Source organism: Coffea eugenioides, chromosome 4, assembly GCF_003713205.1.
Source record: "Coffea eugenioides isolate CCC68of chromosome 4, Ceug_1.0, whole genome shotgun sequence".
Classification (NCBI taxonomy): domain Eukaryota; kingdom Viridiplantae; phylum Streptophyta; class Magnoliopsida; order Gentianales; family Rubiaceae; genus Coffea; species Coffea eugenioides.
Window position 1 is genome coordinate 10,055,885 of NC_040038.1, and position 12,113 is coordinate 10,067,997.

Here is a 12,113-nt window from a genome sequence, read left to right on the forward strand (position 1 = left end):
ATTCAACATTTCGACCTTATCTGAGACTATATTATGCAGACAAGACAATTTTGAGATTGCAATAAAGTTGTCATTCGATTAGTGTTTGGATTGGATTTTTCTACCAAAATTTTTTTATGTTTTCCACGAACACGTTTCTTAATCACCTTTTGATCTCATATATATCAAATCGTTACAGTATATTTTTCTAGAAAAGCTGCAGAAAATATCAATCCAAAACCATGCAAAGCTTCCAACGTTTTTAAGATAAACTTAAACCATACATGCTGTGCAAGGAATCAAGGACAGCAGCACCAGTGGAAACATCAGGTCAAGGATATACATATGATCAGATCACACCGACTATGACGTTAAAATGCAGCCAAAACCCACCAGAGACAGAAATCCCTTTTATTCTCTTATCAAGAAGAACTAATTAAGAACAAAACTGTCATAGTTATAAGATAACAAGTGAGACAGAAGATCTATGCATCTGATAGATATGATACTCATCAATTTGGAATTAACAGACATTGATGAAATGATTTTTAACGCCAACCACCTATGATAGATAGTAAAATCCCACTTATGAGAGATGGATTTCATCACATGGATTTGATATTCTTTTCCTTTAACTACGAGTAGTCTGCGTTTATTTAATGGAATCATGAGCGTTCCTGTGCAATTGCTAGATTAATATATACAATTATCTATAGAGGAAATTTTTAGGAACACAAAAGGTGTCATTTCAGCTCGTGCTTTAGATATTGTTTACATTTGATTTTACAACCCTTTTTTTTTTTTCTCTTTTACACTACAGCAAGTTTATTTAATTTAATTTTTTTTTTTTTGTTTTATCAAGCGATAGCACGGTTATTTTACCTACTCGAAGGATTTAGGTATTTGCTTGACACAATCATATCCGAAAATTTACTGTACTTTTTTTTTAATTGTGGAGGAATGTAGTTTATTCTATTTTTACAATGATTCCACTAAGTAAACTAGAAATAGGATAGCAACTTGACAACGACGCTATTGCCAAAGCAAGAAGAATGCTTCCAGGAGCAAGCATCTTGTTAATAACTGAAAAACCAAAATTACTACTACAAGCAAAAGTAAAAAGAGTTGCACACATTACAGGCTTAATGGCTTGCAGCGCATCAATATCAAAATGAAAACTCAAGACATTGAAGATAAGTAAAAGACCGTACTTTCAAATCCACCCTTCTCACTGTAAAATGTCTCATCTATGTGTCAAAGAACAGTATAAAAATTACAAATCTAAGTTCACTGAACCCACTTCTGGAAAATTTCCTAGGTGTTTTACAGAGTTTAACATCAAATAAATACAACTACATCAATTTCATGCTCAAGCTATAAGCTAAAGATAGGAAGGGGATTAGAATGTAAAAAATCCCTAATGGTGAGATTTCATCCAAAGTACAGACACACAGTTAAATGTTATATGATACAGGTGACCTATTCCGCCTTCATCTGTAAGAAGTTTGACAGAAGGAAATGATACCGCAGTTGCAGTTGTGCTGCACACCCCCATCTGATAAAAGTCCCTTGTACAACGCTTCTCATCATCATACTGAACAACTAATTCAAACTGATACATTCCTCATCCACGGCATATGCTTGGATTTTAAATTTAAGCATCATTGTCATCATCCTCATCTTTCTCATGATTACTCCCAGCCCCAGCTTCCTCATCTTCTTCCTCATCTTCCTCGTCGGTCATGTTATTTATAACCTCAGTAATTATAGCCTTAACTTCAGACTTTCGGTGCATTAGATCCACTCCAAAGTGGGTTCCTGAAGGCAATAAAGTCAACCAACTTAGCAACCACAAGTGTAACTTAAAGAGTCCGAATCATATGATTCCATTAAAAACATACCAAGTTGCCTGAGAATATCAGATAAGGTTGCCTGCAATTAAGTAAGTACAAAGATTAATAATAGACTCCACGCTGTCAGAAATAATTATGCTCCATAGAGAACAACAGAGACCACTTACAGTGTTAAAATCCACTTCCTTCAAAATGGCAACTACTACTTTATGCATTTCCTCATTGCTGGGTTCTGCCTTAGCCTTCTTGTCACTCTTTGATTTCCCTGAAAGTCTCAAAGCAAGTTATAACATGTTCACAGCATACCAATGGACGTGACGTTCTTTCGGAAAAGTGAACAATCATGCAGCAAATATTTGCAACAAATATGCCCAGATGCAATTACGCCACACAATGCATGCATCTTGGAACTTTCAAAAAATTGAGTGAATTTTACAACCAATCTCATATAAGGTCATTACTCTTATGAACTAACATCAATAACATACTAACCACTAGTCAAGCATAAACGCTAGTAGTCCAAAATCAAGGACAGAATCCTCAAACATTCCGAAGCCATACAGTGCAATGCATGGATGCAGTAAAATGATAATGATGAATGGCAATAAAACTCTGAACTATGCTATCAGTATTTGAATAAGATTTTGGATCAAACTATATTAAACAATAAACAACACACCTTGATCTTTTCCTGAACCCTTTGCCGAAGAGTTGCTTGACTGCTTAATACTTGAAGCTTTTTCTTTCCCAGAAGCATCACGTACTTTCTCGCTCTCCTTTTCAACCTTCTGTTTCTTAGAAGATGAAACTTTGGACTTCTCCTTTGAGTCAGATTCAGTAGCAACTTTCTTAGATCCTGAACTGACTGTTTTTTTGGCACTTTTACCAGAGGTTTTGGGAGATTTGGCTGGGCTCTCTTTCTTCACTGCCTTAGACTTCTCCCTGCTATTATCACCAGATTCCTTCTTCACACTCTTCTTAGAAGCACTTTTCTCACTTGGCTTCTGCTTGGGTTCCTCGTGATCTTCTTCAACATCTTCATCTGACTTGCTCTGCTCATTATCACTTTCTGCTTTGACAACTGCATCACTATCCTCATCCCCCAAAGATTCTTGTTTGCTGTCAGAATGCTCAAACGCATCATCTTCTTCATCCTCAGTTGAGGAACGCTTGCGCTTTTCCCCAACTTCAGAATCCTGTTTTTGTTTCTGAAATTGAGTAGAAATAACATTACCAGTATTGGCAACAAACAAAAAAAGCCAAAGAAATCGGAACAAAACCATGACCTGCCAAATGATCTATGTATTTGATAACATACTACATGCTTTCAAGATACTAAAAACTAGTAGCACTTTGATCTCAAAAAACTAAATTTGATAACCTTTCTCATGATAAAAAAAAAAAACATTTTCTGTGCAGCACAGCAGGACTTACAGAAATATTATACAGGAAACTGGCATCTTAGCTTGACAACAAAGAAACTTCAGTATCATGAAGCAGATAATAAATATTACTTAATGGACCCTGAAGGGCCACTTCCTTTTACCTGGCTTATCTAATCAGAAATTAATGGAATCACAAGGCTGTTTCCAAAAGAAAACAGCTGGATTCAGCTATGAGTTACTTGAAAGATGAAAGCAAAGGAAACTATACACACCAGACCATAACAGTCAAATCAGACATCTCTCAGTAATCCCAGAGACAAATGTTACAATCAATCTCTAAACCCAAACAAAGAAAATAAAAAAGTTGAAAATTAACTCTGTTACAACCTAGGCCTGGACAGCATAACAAGATCATCCATGATCCAGGAAAGAATGAAGTTGCTCACAAAAACTTCATCCTAACATACGTAAACAGACAACTCAAGATAAACTCCAGAAACCCCTCTTGCTAAACAACAGCAAAAATTCCAATTATACCACTATCCAAACCCATCAAAAGTAGGACCATACTCGCTGGAGAACACTACACGAAATCCATTTTTGTGGAAGGGACATCCCATTAATGCCCCAAGCAAGCAGTTCCAGTAACTAATGACAAAACCCTTTGCTCTAACTGAAACTCTACCATTCTCCAGTAAGAGTCTTCAATCTTGCAGGGCATTTATTTTAGTTGGTAAAAGAGATGGAGAAAAGAACAGTTATTGCTTATATCATCTACATGCCAAAAAGAGATTCATCCACAAGCTATGTAAATTATCATGGGTTCCTTTTACCAAAGAAAAAGCTTTCTGATAACATGACAAACCAAAGAAACATTTAGGCATCCTCCATTGGCAAGTACAAAGACAACAATCTACTTAAATGACCCAGAATGTCCACTGATTACTGGAAATACATTGAATTGGCATTGTAAATACAATACCACCCATTCAACAGGTTCATCTACGTGAAAAATCTATATGTACCAGATCTTTTCCCGTACACTGTTCTGGCAATCATATAAATGACACTAACCTTTGCTGACTTTCCTGTAGCTGCATCCGAAGGGCCTGAAGTTTTACTTGTTGATGCTTTCACCTTCCGTCTCTTACCCTTCTGAGATAAACAAACAACTTTAAGAACAAGAATGACCTATTAACTCTGCAGGAAAAGACAGCCAAATATTCAACCTAGAGAGAGAGAGAGATGTTTGAGTAACTCACCTGTTCCTGGTCAGCAAGCAAAACCTCTGTGGTAGCATGTGGGGATTCCAAGAACTCCAATAACTTTGCTGAAAGATCTTCCTACGGAAGTGTACAAGATTGATTAAAAATAAATGGATGCTTCAACAAATAACATAACCATCAGGGAAGTAAGCAGCAACTTGCCTTCTTTGCAACAGCTTTGTTCAACCGAATATTGAGGATATCACAAAAGACAAACAATCTGTCCTTAACACATTTGTCAAGCTTCTCCTTGACTTTTGCCCTTTGCTTTTCCTCCTGAAGACGTCAAACAAGGAAGATTATATAATGTCAGCATAATGATCAGTAAATCACAACCCATTCATCTAGGCGTACACATAAACTTGCTACATCAGATTACCCACTTAAAATATACCCAAGTTCACAAATTATTCATGACTATGGCTTTGAAAAAACAGAAGCAAAAACCATACAAACAACTTGATCTTTTAGCTTATGGTGGAAAGCAAATGAACAGAATAAAGTAGAATACTTGTCCTTAAAAAATTTTCTCCCAGTTACCCCAGTTTCAAATGACAAGGACCTTCCCAGTTTTAGATCCATCTTCAGATTCCCACGTGTCCACAAGGTCAATGGCTCATACAGGCTTATTAATTATCATGCAGCAGCAGGGTAGTTGATTTGTCAACCCAATAGATCCAAATACAACCAATTGGCATAACATGCTCAAGGCAGTTGGATGATTTACAGCCAAGAACCACTGATTTCATGAATAAAACACCACATGTGAACACTTAACAGCCATCAGAAACTGCACAACCCACAGCAAGAGAGATACAAATCCAACCATTTCGCATAAAAAGCTTTACCAAAAAGACCAATAATAACAAGAAATAAAGGACCAAGAGTTCCACGTGATTTTTACCTCATTTTCTGTCCAGACAAAGCCTGAAAACATGCCTATGTTTTTCTTCAAAGTCTGTGCCTGCATCACAAGACAAAAATACTTTACAAGGACAAAATACTTCTCATTCCCAAATGAGCTTACAAAAAGAAAGTGGCAAGTACATAAGGCATCATACGCATACCATTTGGCAGCCATTTCTAGTTTAACTACAAAATAGCTAATTGAATAATGCAATCCTAAAAAAAAACAATGAATATTTTGGGTTAAAAAAAAAGAGAAACTCACCCTTCCTTTCTTGCCAAAGAGAATGTAGTGAAGCATCTGTAGAGTGTCATCAGCTTTTCTTTTTGATAGCTTATATGCCACTGAAACAATTCACAAGATCAATCTTAAAAGGTGAAACCTTTTCCAAGGAAGTATAACATACAGACAATAACACAACAGCCACAAGCGAAAGAAATTCTACTATGCTAGGGACAAAAGGATCTAAGAAAACTAAATAATCCAATTTAGCATTTCTCAACAGCAATAACAAACACTAAACTAAGGCATGAGGAATTCTAAGAAGTTAAAAATGAATGTGCCTACAAGATACCAGGAAAAGAAGCCTTTGACCACTTATCCTTCCAATCTGCTAAAACTATTCTCAAATATCAACAGACAGAACCATATCAGGCATACGATTTACAAATCTAATTTTACTCAATAAGATAACAAAGTCAAAACCTTTAATTGTAACTTACAAAACTCCAAATCAATTTGTCACCAAGTTTCCAAATTATACCTCCTATGCTGTGGTAAACACGATGTAGCTACAATAGGTTTCCCTTCTTTCAACATAGCCAGAATATGGGCATTTCAAAGATTTCTGACCAAACTCATGAGAAACCTTAAATTGTGAATTAATAAGAGTTCACAGGCCCTTTCTTCCTCCATGGCTAGTTTTGTGTGCTATCAATAAGACTAAATCAACATCTTTTAGCCACCATGATAACACCAACAAACAGAGAACTCACCTAGTACTAAAACCCTTAAAGCACCACTGCACACCGAAAACCACAAAAAAGAATTTAACCCTGCTCAGGCTTAAATCTCAGAGCTGTCTCCAAACAGTCACAATTCATAAACCACTCTTTCAGTTCTCTTTCCTGGACACCCTGAATCTCAACATTCATTACAAAAATTAAAAAAGGCACACTTGGAATGTCCACAACAAAACAGAAGCATTCTCTTGCATGAGAATGACAAGAACCACCTAGAAAACTTGTACTATTGTACATAGACATAAACATCTACACCCATCGACAACAAAGTATCCAGACAAAAAGAAAAATCACTAAAAGTCTAAAACTTTAATCCATGAGAACAATAAAGGCCCTAAGTTTCTGACACCAACCACATCATGACAACTTTAAATTATTCAGCTTATGAATATGCAAGATAACCACAATTAAGGGTCGAACAAGCCTCAAATAGTCAAACTAATAAAACTCTTAACTATTAACTGCATTTCACTGAACTAAAATAAAATTATCACAGTGAAATGATACCATTAGGAATGTCCTTTAGCGGCGTGCCTTGACCCTGCAAAAGGAAAAAAAATTACACAAAAACCAAATGAATTTCGAAACAAAATTTTGCCAATTAATTCACTTAATATTCAAATCCCATACTGAAAGAATAAAAAATCAGTGCCTTCTCAATAGCTATCGGTTTTGGCGACGCACTCCTTCCGGCAGAAGTCTCGGTATATCTCTCCACAGTCTTCCTCTCCCTGGTGGGCCTCTCAATCGCCGGTGTCGCAGGTGAAACCTTCTCTTTCACTTTCTTAGCGCTCTTCTTCACTTTCTTCTTCTCCTTCTTATCCTCCTCTTCTTCTTCTTCCTCAACCTTTTCCTCTTCTCCATCCTCCTGCTCTACTTTCTCCTCTTTCTCTTCCTTCTTATCAACTTCCATCTCATCTTTTCCTCCCTCTTCTTCCACCTCTTTCTCCGGCAACTTCTCTTCACCCGCTGCGGCTTCTTTTACCCCTTCTCCACCATTTTTCACAGCAGCATCCGCATCCTCCTCTTCCTCCTCCTCCTTCTCCTCCTTTCCTGGCTGTTTCTCCTCGAGGGTTTCTTTCTCAGAATCCATGAATCAAAATTCACCAACAAAAACCAAAAGGGCTTGTCGGGAGAACAAAAAATTGACAATAGATTATACTACAAGGAAGTAGAGTAAAAGTAAAACCCCTGGTCTGGGATTTTAGGGCTTTAGGGGAAAGGGGGTTTTGGTTTTGGGTTAATTTTTTGATCGTTCGAAGAAGAAATCGAGTGAGAGTAGGGGATGAGAGAGAGAGAGAGGAAGCGGTAAAAGCATAAAAATAAAATGACGAGAAAGGGGTTTTGGGGGGAGGCAAATTTTGGGAAAAATTTTTGGGGGAGGCGGGGAGATTTGTGGTTGGGTGGGAGGGGGCTTGGAGTTTTGAAAATTTTCGTGAAATTCGGTGCCGATTCAATTTACCGGGTTGATTCGCCTAGTTGGCTCAGTTGAGCTTTTGGGGATTTGGGTCTCTCCGGTCGCCTTTCTCCTATTTGCTGCAACTTTGATTTGTTTCCCTCTATTCAATGAAGATAATGGCTTGAATTTTAAATTTTTGAAATCATTATAATTTAATGGTCAATAATACTCATTTTACATTTCAACTCTAAGGTCAATAATACTCAATTCAGTAATTAAATTTAATAAATTCAGATTTAAATATATTCAAATGTATTTAATAACTACAAATTAAACATTTGAATAATTAAGTGGTACTAAATTTTTTAGACAAAACTTACTCTAAAAAATAAATGATAATCTATTCATTTATTACTTAATATGATATATACTCAAATGTGCTAAATTTAGTACTTAACAATACAATAATTTAATACATTCAAACTTTAAATTTCAGTTTTCAAACTTCAATTTTATCAAACGTATCCTAAATTTAGCTTAAGAGTATGATACTGGAAAAGTCCTTATGTAGTATTATTTTATGTATAGTTGTAGTTTTATCATTTATGAAACTTTGGACAACTATAATTGTCTTATATTCGATCATTATATTATCTAGCGTATAATTATAATATTATATTATTATACTGAATATATGCTAAATATTTATTTATTTATATTAATATTTAAAAATATATAATAATATAATGTGATTGTATACCAAATAAAGAAGCAAGTATGAGAAGCATATAAAACCGGATGAAAGCACAACAGCGTGCATATTGTGTGACATTAATGGAAGGGAAACGCAAATGGACTATGAGCCTGTTTTCAACCAATAGCAGATTTATTCATTGGTTAGTGGGAACACGAGCCGCTAATGACCAAAGAACAATTTTTTTCTAGGCATAGAATTTTTTAAAAATAAATAATTTTTATTTACTTTTTTATCAATATGCTCATACTAATCAAAAGAAAACATATATTTGATAAAAAAACTATTTGAACCCAGATAATAGATAGAAATTCAATATAAATATGTATCCGTGAGTGATTTGCTAACAATTTCTCCTAATATACATAATCCATCACTTTAATGATAATTACACGTACAAACTTAATACCTTAAGGAGCTTAGTGAATTAATCTAAGATAATTAATGAGTTGTAAAACATTGTTGGTTAATTATATCCTCTTGTTTTAATTATTGAGTATTTATGTCACTATTTCATATTTCTTACTAGGTGTCTATTATTATTTCCATACTACTATTATTTTTTTCATCTGATTTTGATTTTTTTCAAAGACAGTTTTAGAGAAGTCAACATTGAAATAAAAAACCATGTATGTTATACCCTCTAATTTTGCCTTTTTTAAGCTTTAGAACAGTTAAATATCAAGTGAAAAATAGTTGAGAACATCACATAACAAATTTTATAAAAGAAGTTACAAAGACGAGTCCAAAAAATCAGTTGGGTACATGCCTCATAGGGGTGGACAAAATTATCCATTAACCCGAAAACTCGTCACATCCGATCCGATTTGAAAATTAGGATACCCTGTTTGTATTATTTGATCGGGTCAAAAAAAGGGTCGGATACCCGCTAATATGCGAGGCGGGTTAGGGTCACATAATTTAAAATCGCCATACATATAAATTTTTTATTTTTATACACATACTATAAAATAATAATTTAGATCTAAATAAGTAATTTCATTGAATAAATTGCATTACAAATGTGAGAGACTATAGTTTATTTACAAGATTCATTGGTAGAGGTCATAATCTTATATTTTATAAAAAAAATTTAATTAATATGGAACATATATTTTAAAAAATATGCCACTTATTTCAAACTTTTATTGATTTTGAATTCTTTTAATTTTTTTCCTTTATCTTGTATTCTTTTCGCATGCTTGTTTCTTGGTGTGAGACTTTTTTTGATAAAAAATCTTTATGAATCTTAGATGAATGTGTAAAATATAAAAATATATTAGTATAAATCATTTTTTTTTAAAATTTAAATGATAAATGGGGAGGAGCAGGTACCAATTGACCCCGACCCTATCTTAGCTGATACCATATAACCAAGTACCCGTTGATATGCAGGGCGAGTAAGGATCAGAAAATGGTTGACCCGCAAAATGCGAATCGAGTTAGCCAAATGGTGAATGAGGCGAGTATCTGACCCGCGCCCACCCTTAATGCCTTGCGTAAAGGTAATAGAGAAAGACTCGTTTAGAACTACACTTACAATTTTTGGACTTTTTGAAATCAAATTGGTGGCATGTTTGGAACCTCAAGTTTTTAGCAAGTTTGTATAATACTAGTTTTTTAACAACTTTTGCTACAAGAACCCCAAAAAACTTATCAAAATTTTTAACCTACACACTTCAAAATAATACACAAAAAACTTTTCCTTCAACTTTTCTTTTTTTTCCTCCCCCACCCACCCCACCACGTCCTCCGTCGCCGGCCACCACCTCCACCACCGCTTCCGACGCCGGTCACTATTCCGGTTGTTATTGCCGGCCTTCATCATTTTTTTTCTCTCCCTCTCCCTCACCTTCTCTCCTCCTCTCCCCTCCCCGTTTGACAGATCGATCTGTTGGTGTATGTCTCTTTTTTCCTTTTTTTTCTTTTTCCCTCCCCCCTCCCCTTTGCCTCCCCCGCCACCTTCCCCCTCCCGCTAGCTGCAATCTGGTCGCGCGACCAGATCGTAGCTAGGGGAGGGGAGGAGAGGGGGAGAGACAAAGCTAAAAAATAAAAAAAAAAATTCATGGCTGCAACAACTTTGGCGTCGGAGGGCGAGAGAGAGAGGGAGAGGAGAGGGCAGAGGTGCTGGGGGAGGGGGAAGGAAGAGGTGCCAGAGGAGATAAAAAGAGGGGCAGAGAGGGAGGGGGAGGAAGGGGCAGAGGTGCCGGGGGAGGGGGAAGGGAGAAGAAGAAGAAAGAAAAGAAAAGAAAAAAGTTTTTCAACCTAAAATTTTTTCAACCTAAAAGAGTATTTCAACCTAAAAATTTTTCTTACAACTTCTACAGTAATCTACAGTAAAGTATTAGACAAACACCCAAAAAACTCACATTCCAAACGGGTTACATAAGTAGGGAAAGGCTTGTTTACACGAGGCTACGCTAATACAATCTTTGCATTTTTTAAGGTGGGGGTGTGGCATTTGAATCTCCAATCTATAACTAATAGAATGATTTTTTTTTAAATTTAGAGTTAGGGCTTTAAATCAAGATTATTATCCTGGTATTGGTTAATTTGTTTGATAATTTAATTCAACACTTAAAATTAATGAATTCAAATCTTAATATGTTTAGACGCATTTTATAACGAAAACTTGAACACCTAAATTAATTAAGTAGCACTGAATTTTTTAGACGAAATTTGTTCTAAAATATAAGTGATAAGCTATTCACTCATCATTTAATATGATATATAACTCAAAATGGATCAAATTTAGTACTTAAAGATTTAATAATTTAATGAATTCAAACTTCAAATCTTAATTTGCAGACTTCAATTTCATCAAATGCGTCCTAAAACTAAAGGTGATCAATTTTTTGGTTCAAAAGGAGGCTCCAAATCTTAAAGGGGGAAAGGAGAAAGGGAAAGAAAAAGTAACCAATTGATGGACACACTTTCATGTAAGAAGGTGAAAATTTCAAATACTTTAATATTCCTAGTCCCACTTCAACTCTTTTTAGCACAAGCTCAAACAGGATAAAATCAAATGAAGGTTCCGACTTCGAAATTGATACAAACACAAAACCCGACTTACCTTGTTCCATGTTTTATCCGTTTGGCTCGCGTTTGACATGAAAATGAGTTTGTCTTTTTTTTTTCATAAGCATTGCTCTTCAACTATTTTTTCCTGTTTGTGTGTGTTTTTTTTTGCGCAAAGTTACTTTTAAACCCCTACACCATACTTCAAAATTGACCCAATGGAATTTTTTCTATGATACATTTCAACTACGTACATTTCTGTACACTTTTTTTTCATATATATCATGAAAATTCAAGATTTCAAATACACTAGCGATGTATAAGAAGAGATCAAACCTGACTAGCAAAGTTTCAAGCCAAATGTACGATCTCAACTTGCATATGATAATCTTATCGAATCCCAAATCCCGTTCAAATTCGATAAAAATGCATCTAATTGCAAGCCCTGATAAAGCTTGATCACTAAATGAAGCTCAAAGCTTCTATGGCCCCTACTATTGAATGCCTTAAGACTGGTCTTTTGTTTGTCAA

At 35.3% G+C, this 12,113-nt stretch overlaps 1 protein-coding gene across 2 annotated transcripts; it reads right to left on the bottom strand.

Annotated features, from left to right (window-relative positions):
- Nucleotides 1-1,173: 1,173 nt before the first annotated feature.
- On the bottom strand, nt 1,174-7,780 carry LOC113768722 (glutamic acid-rich protein-like). Of its 2 annotated transcripts, none has more exons than XM_027313180.1 (11): nt 7,064-7,780; nt 6,919-6,952; nt 5,654-5,733; nt 5,387-5,446; nt 4,645-4,758; nt 4,480-4,560; nt 4,292-4,369; nt 2,512-3,040; nt 2,000-2,097; nt 1,881-1,911; nt 1,174-1,797 (listed from the first exon to the last, which is right to left on the bottom strand). In XM_027313180.1, exons 1-11 carry the CDS (start codon nt 7,502-7,504, stop codon nt 1,634-1,636), a joined length of 1,710 nt encoding a protein of 569 aa, XP_027168981.1. In that variant the 5' UTR covers nt 7,505-7,780; the 3' UTR covers nt 1,174-1,633. The 2 variants fall into 2 exon arrangements, with proteins under 2 accessions (XP_027168981.1, XP_027168980.1); XM_027313179.1 differs by having other exon boundaries at nt 4,292-4,372; nt 7,064-7,779.
- Between the last annotated feature and the right edge of the window lie 4,333 nt (nt 7,781-12,113).

Coding starts and splice junctions, on each gene's coding strand:
- LOC113768722 (XM_027313179.1), bottom strand. CDS start 7,504: ATGGATTCTGAGAAAGAAACCCTCGAGGAGAAACAGCCAGGAAAGGAG. Junction 4,561..4,644: donor ACAAAGCTGTTGCAAAGAAG/GCAAGTTGCTGC, acceptor ACACTTCCGTAG/GAAGATCTTTCAGCAAAGTT. Junction 3,041..4,291: donor CTACAGGAAAGTCAGCAAAG/GTTAGTGTCATT, acceptor ACTCAATTTCAG/AAACAAAAACAGGATTCTGA.